The following is a 27,596-nucleotide window of genomic DNA, read 5'->3' as shown; positions in this document are numbered from 1 at the left end:
GTGGTAATGATTATTATGCAAGAAAGTTAGGTCAAGATAATTAACATAAAGCTTTTAGTAATTTGGACAGAGTAACCAACTAGCAATTATTCTACTTTGTCTAGCTAACAGTTGCTTATTAGGAACACTTTGGAAGGACTTTGCAATGAAAACATTTTTTATGTGAGTGAAAGGTATGTAAAAGACAACGCTATGCTAGAGTAACTCACTAACACCCACGAGTATCGCCTTATCAAGGTTCGCCAGCATTCCTTCCATTGTTGCTTGCTGAAACTTTCGTGCGACGGTTAAAGCGTGTTGATAATGTCAAGAGGGATCGACGTAGACCAAACTTGATATGGGACGATTCCTTAAAGAGAGATCTAAAGGACTGGAATATTACCAAAGAACTTGCAATTAACAGGAGTGCGTGGAACTTAGCTATACACGTGCCAGAATCATGAGTTAGTTTCGAGATCTTATGGGGTTCAGCTTTAGCCTATCCCAATTAGTTTGGCACTAAAATCTTTGTTGTTATTGTTGTAGGTGCTCTTAAGAGGCTGAAATTGAAAGACACCCTTTCATTAAGGAAAACAAAAACTAGTATAGTGGATAGATAATTAGACGCAGAATGACCAATAAAAGAATTAGTTACATTGAAAATTATACTAGCCTTTTCTTTCTCCGATTGTATGCCGCTCGTTGAAGAATGAAAATACACTGAACCAACAGTAAAGAAAGCGAACACCTACAAATGTCCTCGCCATAGAAGAGGCGGCCCACCTTGAGCACTGGAAGGCCCACTGGCTCGCCGAGGAGCAGGCCGACGGCGAGTGGCATATGCAATATGAGTAGATGCTGCTTCGTGGCGAGAAAGCGCTGCGGCTCGAGGAGGAGGAGGAGGAGGCGTGTACCCGCCTCGCCGTTATGCTGCCGCCGCAGCAGACGCTTTGACCTTTTTTTTTTGACTAACTCTCCCGTTTATAACGGGACCCCCTGTCTGACGCCCGCGAGCGTCAAGACGTTGAGCCTTTGCTGAAGAGAACTGCAAAAGGGCCGGCCCAGTTGGAGCTAGCGAAATCCAGACGCTTTGACCTTTTTTTTTGACTAACTCTCCCGTTTATAACGGGACCCCCTGTCTGACGCCCGCGAGCGTCAAGACGTTGAGCCTTGCTGAAGAGAACTGCGAAAGGGCCGGCCCAGTTGGAGCTAGCGAAATCCAGGCGCGTGAAAAAACTCGCCATAAAAACATTGCGACAGTAAGAGCTTGAACTCACGATCTGCCGCTAGTAGATTCCTCTTCCAAACCAACAGACCTGACATGTTCTGGTGTTACACTTGCGGCACCCGTTTTTAATAACAATTTGCATCGCCTGATCAGTAAAACTACTATGTACAGTGGCAGATCCATTTCTTTTTTCAAACTGTTCAACATTTCTTGGGAAAAAAGGAACAATTTTCCTTAAAAAACTTTAATAGTGTTTGAAAATCATCAAAAAATTTAAAAATTTGATCAAACTTTTAAAAACATCAATATTTACTGAAAACATGAACAAAAAAAATTGAAATTTCAAATGATGAACAATTTTTAAATATACATTGCACATTTTGGCGATATACGCTGAACAGTTTTTAAATACACACTGAACATTTTTTGATATACGCTGAACAAATATTTGAATACACACTGAACATTTTTATGATGTACGTTGAACAATGTTTAAATACACATTGACCATTTTTGTGAATGTATGTTGAACAATTTTAAAATACACAATGAACATTTTCTTAAATATGTTGAACATTTTCTTAACTATACGATGAACATTTTTGTATATAAATATGCAATGAACTGTGTTTAATACACGAAAAAGAAACAAAAAAAAGAAATGAAAGAAACAGGAAAAAGAAGAAAAAGCATCGCGACCGTGGGCCGGCCCAAATGGGGCGTCGGGTGTCCAGGCTTCAGCGAAGCCACGTCCTTTTGACGCCTGCGGGCGTCAAATAGGATCTGCCGTTTATAACCGTGCCGGGCAAGACCCGTCCGGGACCGAGCATGTGTGCTAACGGGCCGGCACGGCCCATCTGGCCAGCTATTCTTGAGGCCCAAGCGGTGGGAGAGATGCGCTTTACAGCCTGTATGCAGGAGGTCGTCATCAACGCATTACTCGTGTTACTCGTGTATAAGTACGGTGCCTTCCCCTCTTCTCCTTGGAAACCTCTAGACTGAGCTCCTCATCAGCGTTCGACGAATCTCTGCCCGATCGAATCTCCAGGGTGAGCATCACCATATCCATCTCTTTCCCCTCCGCTTGCTTCCGTTACGCGCCGGTGCGTAGTTTCTGGTTCCCCGTTCCTTTCTGTCTGCTTAGATTTCTTAGGTTTCTGGAGTACAAGTTAGATGGGCTCCTTCCCTTTGTTCTTGGGATTCGTATCTGTATATAATTTGATTTGTTTCAAGCACTGCGTCTGGGCAAGATTTTTGGAAAATCGAGTAGAATCATGGGAAAATCCCCCGATCTAATTTTTTTTAGAACCACCCCCAGTGTCCCAATCCAACTATGTGTGTGCAATTTGTTGGAGTTCTTTTTTTTTTACTTAGATTTAGCAGAACCTAGCGGCTGGGCTGTGGGGAGGTGCTCATGGAGGGGTGTGATCCTGCTGCCGTAGTCCAGGGATTTGGGGCTGGAGCTGCTAATTTATCCAGTGCTGCTGCTGTTATTTATTTAGTTAAGATAATTTAGATATGGCCATATGGGAGTGCTGCTGCTACTGTATTTTTTGCTATTATATGATGCTTGTATTAAGGACTGCTGCTGCTACTGTGTTATTTTGCACTTAGTTAGGATAATTTACATAGAGGAGTGCCGTCTCTGCTGTATTTTTTTGCTATTATATGATGCTTGTATGGATTATAATCGGTGCAATCAAATGGTAGTTGAGTTGGTGGTTATAAGATACTATTAAAATATAGGAGAGAGAATATCGACAATCTGCTGGACAACTAAGAAAGTTTTTAGAGGGAATCTTTTTGGACCATTGTCTATATAGATATGTACACAAGCTGCTAGAGATGGCATCTCTTTTCTTGCTCTAATCATCGAATGCGCAGCAACTCTTACAGGTGATAACAGGGATGGCTACCGGTAGTGATGCTGGAAAGTCCGCTGAGGCAGTGTTGGAGTGGCCTAAGCAGGACAAAAAGAGGATGCTGCATGCTGTTTACCGTGTGGGAGATCTCGACCGCACAATTAAGTATGTTAGCTATATTTTGGAGTTTTTTAGATGGTGATATTTGCACCATGATTACCAGTATGTTTGTGCTAATGCCAGTGATTTAATTCTCATAGGTGTTACACAGAATGCTTTGGGATGAAGCTGCTGAGGAAAAGAGATGTCCCCGAAGAGAAGTACACCAATGCCTTTCTTGGATATGGACCTGAGGATACTAATTTTGCACTTGAGCTGACTTACAGTATGTTCATTGGTCCACTCGCAATTGTTTCTAACGCAACCAGTTTGATATTCTTGTTAATGTTTGGGCAACGTGTGTATGCACCTCAGTGACAAGACTGGCAAACGAACGGGGTCATATTCTTCTCTCTAAATATGAACTGATAAACTATTTCATGGGACTATAGTGTCATTCTTTTCCACCTTCTTTTGTGCTAATATGCTCTTTCTCGTTTGATAGATTATGGTGTTGACAAGTACGACATTGGAGCGGGCTTTGGACATTTTGCCATCGCAAATGAGGATGTATGTATTGTTTACCTGCAACATCTTACCCTTCATGTTACAGACCCTTGGGCTTGTTTGATGTTGTGGATGCAATGCAGGTGTACAAGCTGTCTGAGACAATTAAATCATCTGATTGTTGTAAGATCACTCGTGAACCTGGTCCTGTCAAGGGAGGGTCCACTGTGATTGCCTTTGCACAAGACCCAGATGGTTACATGTTTGAGCTTATCCAGAGGGGTCCGACGCCTGAGCCTCTCTGTCAAGTTATGCTTCGTGTTGGTGACCTTGATCGGGCTATCATGTTCTACGAGAAGGTATTTTTGTAAAATGGGAGGTTGTTTGAAATGTTAGAGACAATATCCTTTCTGTATATTCTCTAGAACAATAGTTATATGTGGGATATTCTAACATTTGACTTTTATGCAGGCCCTTGGGATGAAGCTTCTGAGGAAGAAGGATGTGCCTCAGTATAAGGTACATACTCCCTCCGTTCTCTAATATAAGACCTTTTAGCTATTTCAAAATATTGACTACATACATACTAAAATGAGTGAACATACATATTAAAATGTGTCTAGATACATACGAATCAAGAAATAACTAAAAGGTCTTATATTAGGGAACGGAGGGAGTACATCACATGACAATTGTGTTTTGATGCCATTTGTCCTCTAAATTTTGATACACTGGGCATGTTTATGATTTGTGCAGTACACTATTGCCATGATGGGCTATGCTGAGGAGGACAAGACCACTGTTCTGGAGTTGACATACAACTATGGTGTCACGGAATATAACAAGGGCAATGCATATGCTCAGGTATTGACAAGTTTTCTTCTGCCCTTATTTCCTCCTTTAAGTTTTGGCATTTCTTAATGATGTGTTGCCTAAGTGCAGGTTGCTATTGGCACTGACGATGTGTACAAGAGCGCTGAAGCAGTTGAGCTGGTTACCAAAGAACTAGGTGGAAAGATTCTAAGGCAGCCAGGGCCACTGCCGGGGCTGAACACCAAAATCACCTCTTTCCTTGACCCAGATGGCTGGAAAGTGGTATGTCTTCTGGATGTCGTATGCATAACACTGCTTTATTTGAATCGAAGGGGTCATTAACAGTTAATGATGAATGCAAGACGTGCTTGCTGTAGTCAATGCTTGGTTTAAAATCTGAAGAGCTTACTGTAGTCAACGTACTTTGGCAGTTAAATGAATTAATTTGAAACAGAACAAAGAATAATTCAATTGGCCTACACAACTACTGTAGTCACAGATTAATTGCTAGTTCCTCTGTAGAAATGAATTATTGCCAGTTAGTACATACTCCCGCCCGTCTCTGAAAAGAAGGCCTATAAATTTCGTCTGAAGCCAAAATGTACAGTGTCTGACCATGTTTGTAAGAAAAACTATCAACAACTACAATACTTACTGTGTATCTAATAAATATACTGAGTATTAATTTGGTACTGTGGACTATGGTTCTTCATAGTTTTAACTACAAACTTGGTCAGACTTTGCACCATTTGACTTCAGGAAAGAAAAATATAGGCCTTCAATACATAGTTTCAAAGTCTACTAGTAAATTTATTGGCACCTTCAAGGCCAAGCTGATACTCTGTAAAATAGAAACTTGGAAAACAGCATCATCTTAAGGAGGTTTATATTGATAGTCCGAGCTGTATTTCCTCCAGTTGCGTCTCTCACCATCATCCATTGTCTAGATAATGGAAGATAAACTTTAGTAGATTTGAGGCGTCACCCACTTAATTAGCAGAACACAGTTGAAGAAAGTACGCATCCTAAACGTCGCAAAGCAAATTAATAAAGTGAGATGGAACTTCACCTCAAATTTCGCTGCAGCATGGTTGTCAATACTGAACATGATTTCTTAAAGGTTGTATGTGAACTTGCTTGCACGCATGATTGATTACTAACTGATGTAGTGATTGCTTGAAAACGAATTATCCTTGGCAATCAGCCAGCCACAGTATCAGTATGTGACTAATGTTATTCTTGGGGTTGCAGGTTCTGGTGGATCATGCGGACTTCCTCAAGGAACTCCACTGAAGATGAGCAGGCTCAAATGTTAGTGTTGCGAGGAGGCAAACCTTATGTTAGCAATGGTCTGTGTGTGATTGTAATAAAACAAACCTTATGTAGTAGCAATGGTCTGTGTGTGATGTAATAAAACGGCAGCCTCTTCCGCTCGACGAACAAACATAAAAAAGCAACCACCGCATGCGTATGCGGTGATTGACCTAGTGTTATCAAGTTGCTTGCAGTTTGATTATCACTAGAAAGGTGTGATTGTTAGTTCTTGATAAACATGAACTGGGGACTAGATTGTGAGAGATGATTAGTATAGTGCGGGAAAAGGAGGAAGATGCACACCTACAGCGGATGCTATACCCGATCGCTACTGGGAGAAAGAAAAAATTTCCCTGATCGTATGTATATGTTCATCTTAGAGCAACTCCAATAGCTTCCATATCCGTTTTACGGGAAGTTGTGTAAAGAAAACCTCTAAGGGCTCGTTTGGTTCACGGGGAAAACCCAGGTATCCCGGCCCAATCCCAGGGATAGAAAGGCACGTGCTAACCTCTCCCAGGGAATTCTGAAGGGCCATTTGGTCGAGGCCCAAGTCAGGGAAACTTTGGCCCTCCCCGGCCGAATCCCCGGGACGAGAAAACACCAGCCACGACTCGTGGGAGAAGTCCCTCGTTTCTTTCGCTCCCTCTATTCGCAGCTATTTTTTTTTAAATAATACATTTTTTATTAATTTTCATAAATATTACACTGGATAAAAAAATTAAAAATAATACACCGTCGGCCCGCTGCAGGCCGACTGGGCCTAGTCAGCCCACAGCAGGCCAATTGGATTCCAGTCGGCCTACAGCTGGCCGACTGGCCCCTGTCGGCCCACTGTGGGCTGATTGCGTCTGAACCTAATTGGCTCGCTGTGGGCTAATTGTTTTTGCAAAAAAAGTAGGCATAAAAAATATATGTTTAAAAAAATGTTAATCATGTAATTAAAAAATGTTAAACGTGTATAAAAAAAAGTTCCTGATGTATACAAAAAAATTACAATATATATGCAAAAAAGTTGACATAAAAATATGTTTTAAAAAGTGTTAAGCATGTATTTAAAATTTGTTAAATGTGTGTATAAAAAATGTTCCTTATTTATACAAAAAATATAGAATGTGTATGAAAAAAAGTTGACATCAAAAAAATATGTTTGAAAAGTTGACATTTTTTCAAATACATGATTAAAAATTGTTAAATGTGTGTATAAAAAATGTTTCTTATCTATTCAAAAAATATAGACTGTGTATGAAAAAAAGTTGACACCAAAAAAATATGTTTGAAAAAAATGTTCCAGTTCCATAAAAAAGGGCAACCAATCATGCTTAGGTCCGTGATGCTCCCATACCGGATCCGGAGCTGGAACATTTTTTTATACACGTTTAACCTTTCATTCCAATACATGAAACATTTTTGTGTACTCATTGAACATTTTTTCAAATACATGATTAACATTTTTTTTAAATATAATTTTTTGGTGTCAACTTTTTTTCATACACATTCTATATTTTTTGTATAGATAAGGAACATTTTTTCAAATACATGATTAATATTCTTTTTCAAACATATTTTTTTGGTGTTTGGTGTCAACTTTTTTTCATACACATTCTATATTTTTTGTATAGATAAGGAACATTTTTTATACACACATTTAACAATTTTTAAATACATGATTAACATTTTTTAAAACATATTTTTAGTCAACTTTTTTGCATATATATTGTACATTTTTTGTATACATCAGGAACATTTTTTTATACACGTTTAACATTTTTTAATTACATAATTAATATTTTTTTAAACATATATTTTTTATGCCTACTTTTTTTGCAAAAACAATTAGCCCACAGCAAGCCAATTAGCTCCAGTGGGCTGACAAGGGCCAGTCGGCCAGCTGTAGGCCGGCTGGAGTCCAATCGGCCTGCTGTGGGCCGACGGTGTATTATTTTTGAAAAAAATTTACCCAGCGTAATATTTATGAAAATTAATAAAAAAATGTATTATTTAAAAAATTAGCCTATTCACAAACCACGCCGCCGTCTCGCTCGATCTTTCCTTGTCCCTCCCGCCGGCCACCTCGATTGGTCGACCCCTCCTCTCTTCTCTGTTCCAAGCTCTCCTCGCCGAGGAACAAAGAAGACGAGGACCTGCTCAAGCCCCTCCGCTGCATCCGATGGGCTGGATCCGCATCTCTAGCGGCTACTAGCTCCGGCGGCGAGATCTGGTGTGATGCATCCGATGGGCTGGATCTGCATCTCCGGTGGCTGCTAGCTCCAGCGGCAAGATCTGGTGTGCTGGTGACTGCTTGACACGTATCAATGTCAAGATGAATCTAAGCAAAATTTCCCTGGGCTTTTCGTTTTGCCAGGAATTTTCAGTCCGGGGCAGCTCTACCCCGAGTACATCTCCCCCAGCAACCAAACAAGGCCTAGCAGCTCCTGTAAATCTCGAAAAAATAGGCATCCCGTAAAATGCACGCACTCCATATCGAAGTGGTAGCAGGCATTTAATGAGACGCCCAGGTTAATGGCCGAAACAAACATGCCGTAGACAAATATCAATTCTATGTGAATTTTGAATTTGCTAACCACATGTCCCAGGTGGTGTCAGCAACGTCCTTGGACCGGTATATAAGCAGCTCACCTTTCCTTTCCGGAAGCGATGTGGAGCAACTAAAACTTTTATTTTTCGAGAAATAGCAACCGAAACCTGAGCCTGGGGACAGATCGGGAGCCCCATAGTCTGGGCTTTCTTATAGCCCAACAGGCCGGCAACTAAAGAGGATATCCCAACAATCAGCGTTATGTTTGCGAAGAAAATTTTCTCAACAAAAAAATGTTTGCGAAGAAAAAAAGTTTGGCAAGAAAAAAAAATGATGCTAAAGAAACTAAAAATAAATGAGAAGGAAGACCAACGTTATTATTATTATTATTATTATTTCGGGGTGGAAGACCAACGTTATTAGCCCTGCCTGTACCGGACGACATTGTGATGCCGAACAAGCCCTCAGTTAATCATATCCAACTACTAGCATTCAGTCGACACGATGCATGTTGTCTTTGGTCAAACGATGCTCGATTGTGGGATGAACAACACGCCTTAGTTGAGCGCTCCGTCGGCCGTCTGCCTGCACAAGGAGCACGGCCAGTATGCAGCTAATCCAATTAATAGGTAACACTAGTACTTTTAATTTGCTCTGCAGTTTCATTGTTTACGATATTATTAATTTTGCGTTACACGTGATAACCCTTTATTTGCGACATTGATTTTTTTCCCCTGCCTTGTATGGGTAACGGTGATGTACATACATGTTGTTCTTCGAGTGCGGCGCGGGCCACCTTCAGCGGGGTGGATTGATCAACTCTTGTGATAGAGGAAGAAACATATGATTTTTGATGTTCATGTCGAGAACACGATATATAATTTTGCTTGGTCTGAAGGAGGATGAGAGCACGCGCCAGGCTGCTAATGACGCTAACACCTCTCCTGTTGATGCTAATATCTGGGTCGTTGATGCCAATCACACTGATGATACAGCATTACCCGTTGATCATCGTGAATCCGAGGAGCAGTTCACTTCCTTTGATAGGGATAATCCAAAGATGGTCATGAGCGACACTTGTCCTTCAATGGATAACTTCAGAATGACACTCAAACATTATGTTATAGAGTGCTCCCTCTGTAAAGAAACATAAGAGCGTCTAGATCAGTAGTGATCTAAACACTCTCGTATTTCTTTATGGAGAGTATTAAAAAAGAGTTTGCCATAAAGGTTAATACGTCTCAGCCCAAAAAGTATATGGCCGTTTGTAAGGTTCTCAAGATGGAAATTGCCGTTGAAAGATTACAGCTAAAACGATGCAAGAGGGAAAAACTATGGTGGCAAGTACTTGCTTCGATTTATCTGTTGCTATTTCTCTTGTCCATTCTTTGCATATCTTCTTTGCTATTTGTCTTGCCCATTCTTTGTACAAACTTGCTTCGATTTATCTGTTGCTATTTCTCTTGTCCATTCTTTGCATATCTTCTTTGCTATTTGTCTTGCCCATTCTTTGTACAAACTTGCTTCGATTTATCTGTTGCTATTTCTCTTGTCCATTTTTGGCATATCTTCTTTGCTATTTGTCTTGCCCATTCTTTGTATAAACTTGCTTCTATGTGCTGCCCATTATTTATATAAATTTTTGATATCTTGATGGATTAAACTCTCTTGTCAAAAATTATAAAACTTGTACCAAAATAAAGTTCTACAGAAAAAAAAAATTTACAGGTTTGCATCCAATGTTACACCCCTTCTTTTCGGAAATCCAATGTGGGGCATGCTAAAAATGTTATTTGCAAATGTCAATTTTTTTTAAAAAAAAAAGTACATGTGTTCATTGTCGCACCCAAATGCTACCTATAAATTTTCAAGAGAAAAACTTAAGCATCTTGACCTATGCAAAAAAAAAAGTCAAACGCCAAATGTTACCTCCAAATGTTACACACTTACACTTAATTTTGTTTTTTCACCACAGAAGCACTGCAATCCCGTATCTCATGAAAATTGTCAAACACACTTGTGCTACACTAACATGGACATCTACACACAAAAAAATCAGAATTTTAAAATTTATTTACTATTTTATTTTGAATTTACTGTCCATTAGGGAGCATATGCTACTACGTGCCCCCTTCATTTGTGGTAATTTCTTGCTCTTGGTTACGGTCAATCTTCTTTTTACAAGATGAACCTTATGTCCTTCAAAATTACTGTTACAATGATTAACCAAACATGAAGAACAAAATCAAATTTCTTGGTTCTCTTTGCCTGAGTAAATTTTCAATCAGATACCGAAGAAATGCTCTACTGTTCTCAGTATTCTGGCGTCTTGGCAGACAGGATCAAACATGGCTTAACCTGTTTCACACTTCTACTGTTATGATACCACAGGCACCTTACATGATGATTAAAATTAGGAAACCCGGTTGATTAAATCACGTGAGAAGGTTGTCTATTTCAATGCAAACTATGACGCCTGAGAGATGAACAAATATTTGAATGACTGCTGAAGCAACTGAATGGGAACTTGGGACTTCTTAGAGTGCATCTTATTCCATATATGTATATGTGCTTTGCTTTGTTATGGTTTCTAAGGCACTATCTGATAGAGCAACTGATAATTCAGAAGATAAAAGGTATAAGACCAACATTCTCCGTGGAACGTATATATGGTATCTTCTATCAGTTTTTCCCAATACACACTGTTTATTACAGCTTTTTTTGAATATTTTTCAGGCCTAACTTCTGACCGATAGTTGAGGTACTATAACAGCATCCTGCACCGGAACATTTTTGGGCAAGGTATTGATTTAACATAAATACACACAAGTCAAGATAAAATAGGAGGCCAAAGAGTGATGGCACTTGTATTATTTGATCAAGCTTAGTACTCGTAGTTAGTAGTGTACATATTTCCTTATATGATCTTAATCCTTGTAAAATGGAAAGGCGGCTCTCTTTTTGTGTTACGCCCATCCCTGCATTACTAATTGAAACATGTAACAAAACAAATCGATACTATCCATAAAATTAGTGCTGACATTCTCATAAGAGAATGAGAATTATTGCAATGATGATATTTTGCATAAGGGAAAAAAAAGAGACAACATTCTTGAGAAGAGCTTGTGTCATCTCCTGACGGTGTACGAAGGAACCCTGTCTTCCTTCGACGGCGGTGATGATATGCCATAATTCCTTTCCCCAGTAGGCACATCATAGAACTGTGCCAAGTACTCCAAGGCTTCATGGTTCCCACTGCAAATCTTCCACAGCGATGCCACTTCCCCTGGAGAGACTGTACCCCAGTCCTCGCAGTCATTCAGAAACTCCAGCAGTTTGGAGTAATAAGAGTCATAATTCATCAGCAAGAACGGGACCGGTAGCGCCGATCCGATCCTCTCCAGTTGAATCAGCGCCATGATCTCAAAAAGCTCATCCAGCGTCCCAATGCCGCCGGGCAATGCGACGATGGCGGTTCTGTCAGTAGAGTTGTTGCGTACTACAGCATCCACTAAGCCATGCTTCCTTGCCGAGAAGAACCTGCAGGTGAGGTAAGTCTCCGAGGGCAGGTAAGGGTGGAAGTTCGAGGCTGTCCATTCACCGGCCTCTTTGCCGATCTTGAAGCCGCCGATCGGCTTGCCTGCCTCGAGGGCGCCCTGGATAGCAGCATCCATGAGGCCGGGGCCGGCGCCCGTCCATGTGGTGCAGTCCAGCAGCTTGGCTATCTCCGCCGCGAGCTGGGCGGTCTGGTGGTAGTGGGGGTGCGCGGCCGGCACCCTGGAGGAGCCGAGGTAGACGGCGCCCCGGCCGAGGCGGCGGACGAGCTCGTAGCACCTCGCAATCTCCTCCCTCACCTGCAATACAGATCCGCCGCATGATGGATGGGGCTCGCCGCCGTCACGGACAAATCGTAACAGGAAGGGGAAGAAAGAACAAGCACCTCACCGGGGCTGCCCCTCTCGGGCTCCATCGCCGCAATCCCTTCCACTCCGACCTGCTGCTGGTGAGGGTTTGCGGCGGCGACGACGCCCCGAGTCCGGGCTGCTCTGCTGCGGACGAGGCGCGAGGTCGGCCATGGCAGATGGCGAAACGAGAGAGGGGTATGAGGACCGCCGCGGCCGCCGGTGGGTCTGAGCCAAGGCCTCGCGAGCCCTAGGCGGGACCCGAATTCGGCCCTCGATCCTACCACCGAGCTCGCCATTGCCGCTTCCATGGATTCCCCAGAACAGCAGCGCGGTGCGCGTCTCTACTTGTTTTTTTTTCTTTCAGGAAAGTGCGAGTCTCTACTTGCTTGGCATCTCCAAGGCTGCGATTGTAATAACTAGCGATGTATTGCAATGAAATTTGTTGTGTGTTGATAACGGAAGTTGCAACATTTTTTCGTGAATACGCTTGGAAGCGTATCTTTGCATTGATAGGGGATAGAAAGTACAGGTTGACATCGTGGTTGCGTGCACAGGAAAGCGCTACTGCGATGCAAGCGAGCATGGGAATGGGATGCTCAGCCCTACAAGACCAGTTACATTACAGGGATAATAGTGCTTGGCTCCAGGAGCGTGCCTCTTCTTGAATTGCCGCTAGGAGAGAGGTGGAGGAGGGAGCTATCTTGTCGAAGATCACAACATTACGATGGCGCCAAAGAGACCAAGCTGTAAGCACCGCAATGGTGGAGATCCCACGACGCTTGTCGGCAGTCATCAGAGGAAGGGTCTCACTCAGCCAGTCGAAAAACCCAAGCGTGCCATCCGGAACCGCGGCTGTGGGACAACACCAGGAGAGGATGCCCTGCCAGATGGTGCGGGCAAAAACACACTCGACAAGGATATGGTGCAGGGTCTTGGCCTGCTGCGAGCACGACACACAGGCCGGTTCATGCGGGAGCCCGCGGCGAGAGAGCCGGTCCGCCGTCCAACAGCGATTGACGGATGCAAGGTAGGTGAAGAACTTGACCGAGAGGGGGGGCGCCGGTTTTCCAAACAATGCGCCAGTGCTCGGACGCCGTGGAACCTGTGAAAAGAGCATTGTAGCAGGAGGCAGCAGAGTACTCGCCATGTTCCGTCCACTTCCAGCGGATGATGTCGGGCTCCGTGGTAAGATCGATGGACTGGAGCCTGCGCCATAAATCCACATACTGGAGCATGGCCTCGGGGCCCGAGGAGCCACGGATGTCCCTGATCCAGGCGCGATCGTGGAGGGCGGCCGCAACTGTGCGGGAGCGGCGCGATCGGTTCGGCACCAAGGCCACCAGGCCCGGGGCAAGCTCCTGGATGGAGCGGCCTTGCATCCATTTATCAGTCCAGAAGCGACAGGAAGTGCCATTGTGACGCCCGGATAATTAAGCTACAGTGATCCCCCGCTAATGATGCCATGTCACCGCGGTTACTGTTGATAAACTCTCGATAGTTCAGAACTGAAACAAATTCAAAATTTAAATAAAAGCAAACAATAAAAGTTTTCAAATATTAAAACTAAAATGTTCGGAGTGAACCAAATATTGCATAGGTAATTATGATGGAGAAACCACACTTTTATAAAATGTATAAAATACTCTAAAATGAATAAAACAGTAGCAAATACAATTATTTAAATGCTTTAAAAATAATAAACATTTTCAAAACTAAATTGTTATAAGTATTAAACTATTGTAGCAGTGGCATAATTTGTAAAATCTATTTAGGTGCCACCTTGGTAATTTACTAAAACTAAAATAAAAGGAAACTAAAAAAAAAGAGAAAAACAAAAAAAAAAAAAAAAAAACAAAAGCCCCCCCCCCCCCACTGGACCTGGCCCAACTGGGCCAACCCCTAGCCGCCCGAATGGGCCGGCCCACCCCTCTCCCCTTATCTGCCCCCCACCCCCACCGACACCCCCCACCCCCGAAATATCCCCCCCTCCTCTGCCTCCCCCGATCTGGATCGAGGAGGCGCTCGACCCCGCCGCCACTTGAGGCCACCGCCGCCGACCGCCCCCGCCGGCCTCGCCCTCGCCTCGCCGGAGCTTCCCCAACACCGCCGTCCCCGCCATCCCCCTCGACCCCCACTGCCCCGTTCCCTACGAATCGCGGTGAGGACCGCGACCGCCCCTCTCCCTCACCCCGCGGTCACCGCGCTCCGCCGCGCGCGCCCGCACTTGGTCGCGGCCACTGCCCCTTTTGCCGTCCCTGTCCCCGCTTCGCCGTGACGCGTGCCGAGCGCCGTCACCGCGCCCGCCGTCCACCCCGCACGCGCTCGCCCCGCTGCTCGCCTGCCACTGCCGCGGCCACACCGCGCCCGCGCCATCCGCGCCCCTGCTCCTGGCCGCGTGCACCTCGCGTCGAGGCAACGCCTCGCCGGCGGCCTTGTCATCGATCGCCCGCGCCCCCCCTCGCTGGCCGCCGCTCGGGTCCGTCCCGCCGGGCCACCGCGCCCCCCTGCCCCGGTCACCTCGGCCCGGCCTCGCCCTACCCCGGCCCGGCCTCGCCCTACCCCGGCCGGCGCCCTGCCCGCCGGCGCCCCTCTGGGTGCCGTGGCGCACACTAACGGGCGCCCGCGCCCGCGCCCGTAACCGCACCCGCATCGCCCCCTCTGGGCCGCTGCCAGGTGGGCCTCGCCCCACCTGGGCCACTGGACAACGGGGCCCAGCCCACTGGAACGTTTAAAAAAACAAAAACATATAATAAAATAAATAATAAATAAAATAATAATAATAATAAGTAATAATAATACTAATGATAATAATAAATTAATTAAAAAAATTAATAAATAAATAGATAAAGAAAATAATAATAAATAATAATAATAATAATAATAATAAATTAATATAAATAAATAAATAAATAAATAAAAATAATAGAAATAAAAATAATTTTTATTAATTAATTAATTAATTAATTAACTAAACTAATTAAGTTAATTAATCCTGTTTAAAATAATTAAGCAGTAATTAATTAGCTAAACCCTAATTAACCTAAACAGTGAATGACAGGTGGGTCCCACTGGACCCACATGTCAGTTTGACTTTGTCAACCCCTGTTGACTGCTGATGTCATCATGATATCATGCTGATGTCATAAATCCAAATTTCGAATTAAATTAAATAATTAATTAAATTCCAGAAATTAATAAAATCTTTAGAAAATCATATCTTTTAATCCGTAACTCGGATTAAAATATTTTCAACATGAAAGTTGCTCAGAACGACGAGACGAATCCGAATACGCAGTCCGTTCGTCCACCACACCTCCCTAACCTATCGAACTAGCAACTTTCCCCCTTCGGTCCGTCTGTCCGAAAACGCAAAACATCGGGGATACTTCCCGGATGTTCCCCCCCTTCGCCGGTACCACCTACTGTCGCGTTAGGTCACACCTCGCACTGTTCATTGTCATGTCACGCATCGTCATGCTTATGTTTGCATTGTATTTACTGTTTCTTCCCCCCTCTTCTCTCCGGTAGACTACGAGACCGACACTGCTGCTGCCCAGTTCGACTACGGAGTTGACGATCCCTCCTACTTGCCAGAGCAATCAGGCAAGCCCCCCCCCTTGATCACCAGATATCGCCTATTCTTCTCTATACTGCTTGCATTAGAGTAGTGTAGCATGTTACTGCTTTCCGTTAATCCTATCCTGATGCATAGCCTGTCTTTGTTACTACAATTGTTACCCTTACCTGCTATCCTACTGCTTAGTATAGGATGCTAGAGTTCCATCAGTGGCCCTACACTCTTGTCCGTCTTCCATGCTATACTACTGGGCCGTGATCACTTCGGGAGGTGATCACGGGTATATACTATATACATTATATACATGACACATGTGGTGACTAAAGTCGGGTCAGCTCGTTGAGTACCCGCAAGTGACTCTGATGAGGGGGCTGAAAGGACAGGTGGCTCCATCCCGGTAGAGGTGGGCCTGGGTTCCTGACGGCCCCCGACTGTTACTTTGTGGCGGAGCAACAGGGCAGGTTGAGACCACCTAGGAGAGAGGTGGGCCTGGCCCTGGTCGGCGTTCGCGAATACTTAACACGCTTAACGAGTTCTTGGTATTTGATCTGAGTCTGGCCATTTGGTCTATACGCACTAACCATCTACGTGGGAGTAGTTATGGGTATCCCGGCGTCGTGGTATCAGCCGAAGCTCTTTTGACGTCAGCGACTGAGTGGCGCGCGCCGCATTGGACCGTAAGCTCGCGCTTGTATTAAGGGGGCTAGGTCTGCTTCCGGCCGCGTACGCAACGTGCAGGTGTGCATAGGGCGATGGGCCCAGACCCCTGCGCGCATAGGTTTAGACCGGCGTGCTGACCTCTCTGTTGAGCCTAGGTGGGGCTGCGACGTGTTGATCTTACGAGGCCGGGCATGACCCAGAAAATTGTGTCCGGCCAAATGGGATCGAGCGTGTTGGGTTATGTGGTGCACCCCTGCAGGGAAGTTTATCTATTCGAATAGCCGTGTCCCTCGTTAAAAGGACGACCCGGAGTTGTACCTTGACCTTATGACAACTAGAACTGGATACTGAATAAAATACACCCTTCCAAGTGCCAGATACAACCCGGTGATCGCTCTCTAACAGGGCGACGAGGAGGGGATCGCCGGGTAGGATTATGCTATGCGATGCTACTTGGAGGACTTCAATCTTCTCTCTTCTACATGCTGCAAGATGGAGGCTGCCAGAAGCGTAGTCTTTGACAGGATTAGCTATCCCCCTCTTATTCTGGCATTCTGCAGTTCAGTCCACTGATATGGCCCTTTACACATATACACATGCATATGTAGTGTAGCTCCTTGCTTGCGAGTACTTTGGATGAGTACTCACGGTTGCTTTTCTCCCTCTTTTCCCCTTTCTATACCTGATTGTCGCAACCAGATGCTGGAGTCCAGGAGCTAGAGATCCCGAGGATGATTCTACATGGAGTTCGGCTTCAAGGAGTAGTTAGGAGGTCCCAGGCAGGAGGCCTTGCCTTTTCGATCGTTGCTACTTTGTGCCAGCCTTCTTAAGGCAAACTTGTTTAACTTATGTCTGTACTCAGATATTGTTGCTTCAGCTGACTCGTCTGTGATCGAGCACTTGTATTCGAGCCCTCGAGGCCCCTGGCTTGTATTATAATGCTTGTATGACTTATTTTTGTTTTAGAGTTGTGTTGTGATATCTTCCCGTGAGTCCCTGATCTTGATCGTACACATTTGCGTGCATGATTAGTGTACGGTCAAATCGGGGGCGTCACAAGTTGGTATCAGAGCCAACTGCCTGTAGGAATCCCCCTTTCCAACTCCTTGGCCGAAGTCGAGTCTAGTCGTAGAAAAACTTTTACTAACATGGCTGTGTGGCTTACGGGCCCACGTCGTCATTGGGTGGTATTAGGATCTTTTACTCCTTGTCTATACTCTGGGACTCTGATCTCTCTTCTATTCGGGTTAAGTGAATTTTGCTAAATCTAACATTAGGATCTCGTTATCACTTTCACCCGGAGAGCCCCTTATTACTGATGATCGTCTGTTGCACGAGAAGACCCTGAAGATACTCTCCGCTGATAACCCGAGAACTTGTGCTTATCGCTTTTGCAATTCCCTTTCATCGGTAAACTCCTATGGATAACCACGTATACTCGCCACTCATACAATGTTTCCCAGTTGATCTTGTTATTACAAGATACCCCGAAATTCTCTTTGCTGCTCCGAGAATCTTTTGAGCTTACTGCCTTGCTGTTCTTTGCCACATGAATACCACTACGGATAATTTCTAGCACTTACCGAGTATCCGGTCATCCCCAGTTGATTCAAGTATTTCACAAAAGTGTTCAAAATACTATTCGAACTTCCGAAAATCCTCAGGAGCCTATTGCTCTCGAAATTCTTGTTTGCTTGCATTATGGTTAATCCCATAAGTCTCGTAATCTTATTGGCATCTCTTGTCATTATCATTTTGAGTCCGTTGATTCAATTTGTTGCGAATGCTCGCAATCCTCAATCATATCCTAGAATTCATTCTTCCGGCTCAGACGCCATTTTTAACGTGAGCTGGATCTCGACCAATCAAATCGTCATCGATTGTACCCCTGAGGCTATTCAACTTATCCATCCCTAATCAGAGCATTGCTTCTGATCCCTTGTCTTGGAATTCATAATTCCTTTGCATTTGAGCTTTTGAGTTAGTCAGTTATTTCTATAGTCTGATCTCCTTGCATTCTTTCATCCTCTGGTTGAGTACTGATGCTCACATCAGATCCCTTGGGGACCACCAGACCCTTTTGTCGGATTTTATCCGACAATGTCCTCCATATTAAATAAGCTGGTGAGCTTTTCCTCGGATACATGATGCCTTTGGTAAATTGTATCCTCTGCTTTGTGAACCATACTCTACTTTCGAGCTTGTATTATTTACCCCGAAGTTCATGGTATATGTTCTAAGAAACCCCGATGGCTTGAACCTATGCCTTCCTTAATATCTGTGAACTCGAAAGTTTTCATGAGTCATACTCTTCTGGTATTTTACCAGATAAAAATTTTCAACACTTCAACTTCATCAAACGCGAGAAGTGAATGAAAGGTTATGCATTGAAGAAGTGGGAGTCGACCTTGAACTTTGCGTTCATGCCCATGGACACGATGTAGATCTTATCACTAAAGCTTTTCTTAAATTAATTATTCCCTTGGGATAAGTTCATCTTATATCTGGGATCTGGCCTTTTGCAATCGTGGTTCCGACCATGTTCTCCTTTAAACACCATTTCTCGTACAAGTTAGGCACTTGTCTTCTGCAGAGCAATACCCCAGTCCAACCTCTAATTTTGGTTTGTCGTCGAGTATTACCCCCTGGTATCTCGAGATTATCATGGAACTGCATAACTTCTTATGAGTTCTTCATCAAGTGCTACATTCTCACTGATTCCAATTTTCCACGGGCTCTGAGTTATTAGTCACTCGAGAACACCGACAAGTGAATCGATTCCGCACTCCGATTCAATAACTCTAAGTAATTCTTGTTGCTTACGAGTTTAATAATCCTTCAAGTCATTACTAGCCTTATCGGCTATATCCTTATCGTGAAAACTTTTTAACTGTGCTACCCGGTCCTTCCTGGAACACAACTTTCGATGATGAGCTAAGCTTACGTCGATCTTCCTCGTCATATTAGTTCGCCTTGAACAACAAGCTTGATTTCAAGTTTGTGCCGTACCCTTGGTTCCATTAACCTATCGCTTTCATCATTCCTCTGACTTGATGTCATCGCCGATAGATTACATCTTCATGAAATCTCTCGACAAATGTGTCGTGATCAGCACCAACATTTTGAGCTCTTCCAGGATATCAGTCGAAATTTAGGATGAGAAATACCATCCTTTCCCCTCGATGATTTGTGTTATCATCGGCAACGTTATTGCCCCCCCCCCACTCCAATTCAGACTTGATCATGATATGGAGCTTTTTCCTATCTAGCTTATGTTATGTTCTACATTGAAGTATTACTGTCCTTCATGTCAAGGATATTGTGAGAATTTCTCCACCTCTTGAGAATTCTTGATATAGTAATACTTCTCGCCATCTCCATTTGATTTATGATCCCCGTGTTGTTTCTAACCTGAATACCGACAATTGAACTATATTGTGCGACTTCAAAACTTCTAGCAACCCTATTGCTTTGAAGTTAATGGTCGATATTTCATTCTTAGACCATTGGTTATCGAATCACCGTTCTAACATTGATCATTCTACCTAAGCCCATATTCGGGTGCACCTAACAACCAATGTTTAACTGTGTATGTTTTCCTCGAGCATACATCATTAAGTCATTCGATCTAGCTAATGTTATCTCCTTGTTCACATAGTGGTGGAAATCCATCTTTTGGAAATCTCAATGGATTGTCGCTGCGTCAATCAGTCACCTCCTCACCTCCCCTTGATTTAATGATGAACCCTTGTTCGGGACTCGCTTCCATAGTTCATCTCCCAAGAATCTTCGATGTCGTTTCGACAATTTGTGTTGCACCTTTTCTTCTTAGGCATCCTGAGTCTGAGTTATCCTGACACCAACCAGATCTGAATCTCGGTCAGATATGATGGTTGGAACATATTTCCAAGAGTTATAACATTGGCCTATTTATGACCCGGTAAGGTGATGTCATTCCTAACACACCTGGCCGGAGGACCTATTGTTATAGTTTTCTTTTTGGCAAGGTTAGTCATTCTTCCGTAAGGAAATTGTAAGACTTATTCTATAAGTTGTTTCCGATGGATCCTTTGTATCCAAAGTCTGACCTTTGCTTGAAGACCATGTCAATGCTATCTCGAAGCATGTCTATGGTACTCCGATTTTCAACAGGAACATTTGAAGCCCAATGCTAAATGTTTCCTGCTCAATTATCCAAACACCGTTGTATGGGTAATGTCATGAAATTTCTCTCCCCTACCTAAAGAGTTTTCTACATTATATCCTGTCATGAATATCATGCTCAGCTTGTCCTTGGGAAGGATATAACCTTGAAATATGTGTTTAAACACATTTTCCTTTCCATTCTTCTGTTTAATCTGATAATCATATTTTCCTTTCCATCGTGTGGTTTAACCTTTCTGGTGAACTATATGATCTAAGCAGTAATATTCTCCTGCTTATGTAAACACCTCGGTGTACAACTCTGTCAGTAAGACCCTGTTATTATTGTTGGTGACATTTCGGTAACCACCGATGGATGAGAACTTTGCCTAATGGTCCGCCTCGTTTCAACGAGCAGGAAAATGGTTCTCTTCGTCCCTCGCCCTTGGTACCGACGATGTTGCTGACATATAACTGACAGGCTACCCTCTGCCATGCCTTGCTATCATGATCGTGCAAGATGTCACCGCCCTTCCTACTTTTAACCCACATGGTGGGCCCATAACCCACAGTTCCACAGGATCGAAACCTGACTCTTATGTACACCCCCTGTTTCCAAGGTTGTTCCTCGCACCTGGCCTCGTATGTAATTCACGAGCCACCTTCAGGTCTGATATCGGACACAATACTTATTCCCGTTGCTTTGACCCTTTCACGCCCTATAACAGGCATCGAACGATTGCCTGCCCGCTCGAAACTTCCCAGGTTACCTCCTTACTTTGCTCTCATATTTTCTTAAGTTTCGATTCGAGGGTTACTTTTCGCCACCTTCCTCGATGTTGTCGACCCGATAGACAACCTTGTCGAGGCCCGTTCTCCCAGAATGCCCACCCCTTATTCTTTCGTAAGTACGATGGAGTTCCTGAAGAAAGGACGCCGACTTCATCATGATGACCGAAGCAGAGAAATGAAGACATCAATGTATTGGACCAGCCTCTTCCAGAAGTGCAAGCCAGGATGAGAAGACCCGCTAGATTTGTTACCAAACCTTCCCCCCTTACTCCCCTCTTAAATCTCGGGACGAGATTTCTTGTAGTGGAGGAGAATTGTGACGCCCGGATAATTAAGCTACAGTGATCCCCCGCTAATGATGCCATGTCACCGCGGTTATTGTTGATAAACTCTCGATAGTTCAGAACTGAAACAAATTCAAAATTTAAATAAAAGCAAACAATAAAAGTTTTCAAATATTAAAACTAAAATGTTCGGAGTGAACCAAATATTGCATAGGTAATTATGGTGGAGAAACCACACTTTTATAAAATGTATAAAATACTCTAAAATGAATAAAACAGTAGCAAATACAATTATTTAAATGCTTTAAAAATAATAAACATTTTCAAAACTAAATTGTTATAAGTATTAAACTATTGTAGCAGTGGCATAATTTGTAAAATCTATTTAGGTGCCACCTTGGTAATTTACTAAAACTAAAATAAAAGGAAACTAAAAAAAAAAGAAAAAAAAGAGAAAAACAAAAAAAAGAAAAAGAAAAACAAAAGCCCCCCCCCACTGGACCTGGCCCAACTGGGCCAACCCCCAGCCGCCCGAATGGGCCGGCCCACCCCTCTCCCCTTATCTGCCCCCCACCCCCACCGACACCCCCACCCCCGAAATATCCCCCCTCCTCTGCCTCCCCCGATCTGGATCGACGAGGCGCTCGACCCCGCCGCCACTGGAGGCCGCCGCCGCCGACCGCCCCCGCCGGCCTCGCCCTCGCCTCGCCGGAGCTTCCCCAACGGCCTGCTCCCCAACGCCGCCGTCCCCGCCATCCCCCTCGACCCCCACTGCCCCGTTCCCTACGAATCGCGGTGAGGACCGCGACCGCCCCTCTCCCTCACCCCGCGGTCACCGCGCTCCGCCGCGCGCGCCCGCACTTGGCCGCGACCACTGCCCCTTTTGCCGTCCCTGTCCCCGCTTCGCCGTGACGCGTGCCGAGCGCCGTCACCGCGCCCGCCGTCCACCCCGCACGCGCTCGCCCCGCTGCTCGCCTGCCACTGCCGCGGCCACACCGCGCCCGCGCCATCCGCGCCCCTGCTCCTGGCCGCGCGCACCTCGCGTCGAGGCAACGCCTCGCCGGCGGCCTTGTCATCGATCGCCCGCGCCCCCCCTCGCTGGCCGCCGCTCGGGTCCGTCCCGCCGGGCCACCGCGCCCCCTGCCCCGGTCACCTCGGCCCGGCCTCGCCCTACCCCGGCCGGCGCCCTGCCCGCCGGCGCCCCTCTGGGTGCCGTGGCGCACACTAACGGGCGCCCGCGCCCGCGCCCGTAACCGCACCCGCATCGCCCCCTCTGGGCCGCTGCCAGGTGGGCCTCGCCCCACCTGGGCCACTGGACAACGGGGCCCAGCCCACTGGAACGTTTAAAAAAACAAAAACATATAATAAAATAAATAATAAATAAAATAATAATAATAAGTAATAAAAATACTAATGATAATAATAAATTAATTAAAAAAATTAATAAATAAATAGATAAAGAAAATAAAAATAAAATAAAATAAAATAAAATAATAATAATAATAATAATTTAATTAATAAAAATAAATAAATAAATAAATAAAAATAATAGAAATAAAAATAATTTTTATTAATTAATTAATTAACTAAAGTAATTAAGTTAATTAATCCTGTTTAAAATAATTAAGCAGTAATTAATTAGCTAAACCCTAATTAACCTAAACAGTGAATGACAGGTGGGTCCCACTGGACCCACATGTCAGTTTGACTTTGTCAACCCCTGTTGACTGCTGATGTCATCATGACATCATGCTGATGTCATAAATCCAAATTTCGAATTAAATTAAATAATTAATTAAATTCCAGAAATTAATAAAATCTTTAGAAAATCATATCTTTTAATCCGTAACTCGGATTAAAATATTTTCAACATGAAAGTTGCTCAGAACGACGAGACGAATCCGAATACGCAGTCCGTTTGTCCACCACACCTCCCTAACCTATCGAACTAGCAACTTTCCCCCTTCGGTCCGTTTGTCCGAAAACGCAAAACATCGGGGATACTTCCCGGATGTTCCCCCCCTTCGCCGGTACCACCTACTGTCGCGTTAGGTCACACCTCGCACTGTTCATTGTCATGTCACGCATCGTCATGCTTATGTTTGCATTGTATTTACTGTTTCTTCCCCCCTCTTCTCTCCGGTAGACTACGAGACCGACGCTGCTGCTGCCCAGTTCGACTACGGAGTTGACGATCCCTCCTACTTGCCAGAGCAATCAGGCAAGCCCCCCCCCTTGATCACCAGATATCGCCTATTCTTCTCTATACTGCTTGCATTAGAGTAGTGTAGCATGTTACTGCTTTCCGTTAATCCTATCCTGATGCATAGCCTGTCTTTGTTACTACAATTGTTACCCTTACCTGCTATCCTACTGCTTAGTATAGGATGCTAGAGTTCCATCAGTGGCCCTACACTCTTGTCCGTCTGCCATGCTATACTACTGGGCCGTGATCACTTCGGGAGGTGATCACGGGTATATACTATATACATTATATACATGACACATGTGGTGACTAAAGTCGGGTCAGCTCGTTGAGTAGCCGCAAGTGACTCTGATGAGGGGGATGAAAGGACAGGTGGCTCCATCCCGGTAGAGGTGGGCCTGGGTTCCTGACGGCCCCCGACTGTTACTTTGTGGCGGAGCGACAGGGCAGGTTGAGACCACCTAGGAGAGAGGTGGGCCTGGCCCTGGTCGGCGTTCGCGGATACTTAACACGCTTAACGAGTTCTTGGTATTTGATCTGAGTCTGGCCATTTGGTCTATACGCACTAACCATCTACGTGGGAGTAGTTATGGGTATCCCGGCGTCGTGGTATCAGCCGAAGCTCTTTTGACGTCAGCGACTGAGTGGCGCGCGCCGCATTGGACCGTAAGCTCGCGCTTGTATTAAGGGGGCTAGGTCTGCTTCCGGCCGCGTACGCAACGTGCAGGTGTGCATAGGGCGATGGGCCCAGACCCCTGCGCGCATAGGTTTAGACCGGCGTGCTGACCTCTCTGTTGAGCCTAGGTGGGGCTGCGACGTGTTGATCTTACGAGGCCGGGCATGACCCAGAAAAGTGTGTCCGGCCAAATGGGATCGAGCGTGTTGGGTTATGTGGTGCACCCCTGCAGGGAAGTTTATCTATTCGAATAGCCGTGTCCCTCGGTAAAAGGACGACCCGGAGTTGTACCTTGACCTTATGACAACTAGAACTGGATACTGAATAAAATACACCCTTCCAAGTGCCAGATACAACCCGGTGATCGCTCTCTAACAGGGCGACGAGGAGGGGATCGCCGGGTAGGATTATGCTATGCGATGCTACTTGGAGGACTTCAATCTTCTCTCTTCTACATGCTGCAAGATGGAGGCTGCCAGAAGCGTAGTCTTTGACATGATTAGCTATCCCCCTCTTATTCTGGCATTCTGCAGTTCAGTCCACTTATATGGCCCTTTACACATATACACATGCATATGTAGTGTAGGTCCTTGCTTGCGAGTACTTTGGATGAGTACTCACGGTTGCTTTTCTCCCTCTTTTCCCCTTTCTATACCTGATTGTCGCAACCAGATGCTGGAGTCCAGGAGCTAGAGATCCCGAGGATGATTCTACATGGAGTTCGGCTTCGAGGAGTAGTTAGGAGGTCCCAGGCAGGAGGCCTTGCCTTTTCGATCGTTGCTACTTTGTGCCAGCCTTCTTAAGGCAAACTTGTTTAACTTATGTCTGTACTCAGATATTGTTGCTTCCGCTGACTCGTCTGTGATCGAGCACTTGTATTCGAGCCCTCGAGGCCCCTGGCTTGTATTATAATGCTTGTATGACTTATTTTTGTTTTAGAGTTGTGTTGTGATATCTTCCCGTGAGTCCCTGATCTTGATCGTACACATTTGCGTGCATGATTAGTGTACGGTCAAATCGGGGGCGTCACAACCATTGCCGAGGATCCAAGAGGTCGAGGCCCGGAAGAATTGAAGTGCCTCGGGGTCCGTTGGCGGTTGAAGATGGGACCAAGGGCGCGAACTTTCAGAAGCAGACAACCAGAGCCATCTGATGCGCAAAGAGATGCCCGTGCGGTGAAGATCGCGGATCCCAAGGCCACCGAGCTCGATTGGACGGCAGACACGCGCCCAACTGACGAGACAAGAACCCGCACGAGCGTCTTTGCGGCCATGCCAAAGAAAATCCCGAATGATCCTGTTCACCTTCTTGAGAATAGGAGGGGAGAGCGACATGGCAAGAAGAATGTGCACAGGCATGGCTGTTAAAACCTGCCGAACCAGGGCCAGGTGCTCTCCTCGTGAAAGCAGCGCGGCCTTCCAAGTTGCCAGCTTGAGGAGCATCTTGTCGTGGATGGGCTGGAGCTGAGAAGCCGGCACCTTACATAGAGAGAGGGGGAGACCAAGATACTGAATCGGGAAAGCCACAACTGGGCAAGCCAGGGCGGCTCCGACTGCGCCAGACAGCTCGTCAGGGCACTGAATCGGCACAGCCAAGCACTTGGCGAAGTTGGTGCGTAGGCCAGAAACAGACCCGAAGAAGTCCAAGATGCCACTGACCGCGGAGAGCTCAGAAGGATCGGGGTGGCAAAAGATGACCACGTCGTCCGCGAAGAGAGAAACGCTCGAGGCAGCCTGACGCTCTGTGAGGCGTCGGATGGTGCCGGTGGTGACCGCGTGTTGGAGCAGAGAATTGAGGACGTCGATGGCAAGAGTGAATAGCATCAGGGAGACCGGATCACCCTGCCGGAGGCCTTGATGGTGAGCGATGGGGGGGGGGACCTGGGGTGCCATTGATCATGACTCTCGTGGAGGCCGTGGAAATGAGGATGGAGATCCACTCTCTCCAACGAGGACCAAAGCCCAGGTGTTCCAGAACCTGAAGAAGGAAGGGCCAGGAGACCGAATCAAAGGCGCGAGCGATGTCCAGCTTGAGAAGGACACGAGGGAGCCGGAGCCTGTGTAGCTGCCTCGCCGTTTGCTGGACTAGGATGAAGTTATCATGCATACTCCTTCCCGCGATGAAGGCGCTCTGATTGGACGAAACCATCTCGCCCAGCCGAGGAGCCAGTCTGAGAGAAAGAACCTTGGCGAAGAGCTTGGCGACAAGGTGAATGAGGCTAATGGGCCGGTAGTCGGTCAGGGAAGCCGCATTTGGTTTCTTGGGGATCAAGGTAATGAGAGCCTCGTTTAGCCTCTGGAATGCACGTCCGTTCAGGGCGTATAGCTTGTCGAAGACGGCACAGAGATCGTGCTTGAGGACATCCCAGCAGGAGCAAAGGAATTCGGCGGTGAACCCATCGGGACCCGGTGCCTTGCCAGAGGGAAGTTTCTTAATGGCCTCCCAAATCTCATCGGGTGAAAACGGCGTTTCGAGCTCAGACAAGTCGAAGGAGTCGCAACATATTGAGTCGGTACTTCCGAGTCGCCTTTTTTATTATGAATCCATCATAATCTGTAGTGGAAGATGTGTATATGTGATTCACAAACTTCGGTTTATTATGTTGCGGAGTCGATGCATTTTCTTTCCAGAAACAAATACATCAACGTATAGCCAGAGCTATCTCCTTCCTTCCCAAATATAAATGAATTTCCAAACATCAATGCTTACTAGGAATGAATTATGGCAGAACTAATACTCCTATAAGCATTTTTTCAACATTTATAAATATAAATAGCAATGTGTGGAATAAACATCTGGACATATTAAAAATTGTATGAAAAAGATATATCTTAATTGGCTTTGTAATGGCAAGCAAACAAAAGTAGACATCAAAACTAAGTACCAACACATGGGTCCTCTTAGGTGAAACGGCCTTTGTTAGTCCTAATAGTGAAATGTATGGCATACTCATGCCAATGCTTACATATCCTCTAGCATTTGTTTCCACGAAGCAAATTGCCAAGCAACGGC

The 27,596-nt window shown here is 45.3% G+C and overlaps 2 protein-coding genes across 4 annotated transcripts; one reads left to right on the top strand and one right to left on the bottom strand.

Annotated features, from left to right (window-relative positions):
* Nucleotides 1-2,121: 2,121 nt before the first annotated feature.
* On the top strand, nucleotides 2,122-6,039 carry LOC109771077 (lactoylglutathione lyase). 3 transcript variants are annotated; one of them, XM_020329786.4, is made up of 9 exons: nucleotides 2,122-2,256; nucleotides 3,104-3,234; nucleotides 3,330-3,454; nucleotides 3,674-3,738; nucleotides 3,819-4,034; nucleotides 4,147-4,194; nucleotides 4,432-4,539; nucleotides 4,618-4,770; nucleotides 5,740-6,039. In XM_020329786.4, the coding sequence occupies exons 2-9, from the start codon at nucleotides 3,116-3,118 to the stop codon at nucleotides 5,779-5,781; spliced, it is 876 nt and encodes a 291-aa protein (XP_020185375.1). In that variant the 5' UTR covers nucleotides 2,122-2,256; nucleotides 3,104-3,115; the 3' UTR covers nucleotides 5,782-6,039. The 3 variants fall into 3 exon arrangements, with proteins under 3 accessions (XP_020185375.1, XP_020185376.1, XP_073360856.1); XM_020329787.4 differs by having other exon boundaries at nucleotides 2,129-2,256; nucleotides 3,092-3,234; XM_073504755.1 differs by having other exon boundaries at nucleotides 2,204-2,310.
* A 5,302-nt stretch (nucleotides 6,040-11,341) lies between these two features.
* Nucleotides 11,342-12,659, bottom strand: LOC109771078 (uncharacterized). Its single transcript, XM_020329789.4, has 2 exons — nucleotides 12,282-12,659; nucleotides 11,342-12,195 (listed from the first exon to the last, which is right to left on the bottom strand). The coding sequence occupies exons 1-2, from the start codon at nucleotides 12,552-12,554 to the stop codon at nucleotides 11,470-11,472; spliced, it is 999 nt and encodes a 332-aa protein (XP_020185378.1). The 5' UTR covers nucleotides 12,555-12,659; the 3' UTR covers nucleotides 11,342-11,469.
* Nucleotides 12,660-27,596: the final 14,937 nt, after the last annotated feature.

This window comes from Aegilops tauschii, chromosome 7 (assembly GCF_002575655.3).
Source record: "Aegilops tauschii subsp. strangulata cultivar AL8/78 chromosome 7, Aet v6.0, whole genome shotgun sequence".
Lineage (NCBI taxonomy): Eukaryota > Viridiplantae > Streptophyta > Magnoliopsida > Poales > Poaceae > Aegilops > Aegilops tauschii.
The sequence above is the reverse complement of the archived record's forward strand: the minus strand, read 5'-3'. Positions and strand labels throughout refer to the sequence as shown.

Coding starts and splice junctions, on each gene's coding strand:
- LOC109771077 (XM_020329786.4), top strand. CDS start 3,116: ATGGCTACCGGTAGTGATGCTGGAAAGTCCGCTGAGGCAGTGTTGGAG. Junction 3,235..3,329: donor GATCTCGACCGCACAATTAA/GTATGTTAGCTA, acceptor TAATTCTCATAG/GTGTTACACAGAATGCTTTG. Junction 4,195..4,431: donor AGGATGTGCCTCAGTATAAG/GTACATACTCCC, acceptor TGATTTGTGCAG/TACACTATTGCCATGATGGG.
- LOC109771078 (XM_020329789.4), bottom strand. CDS start 12,554: ATGGAAGCGGCAATGGCGAGCTCGGTGGTAGGATCGAGGGCCGAATTC. Junction 12,196..12,281: donor AGAGGGGCAGCCCCGGTGAG/GTGCTTGTTCTT, acceptor TCTGTATTGCAG/GTGAGGGAGGAGATTGCGAG.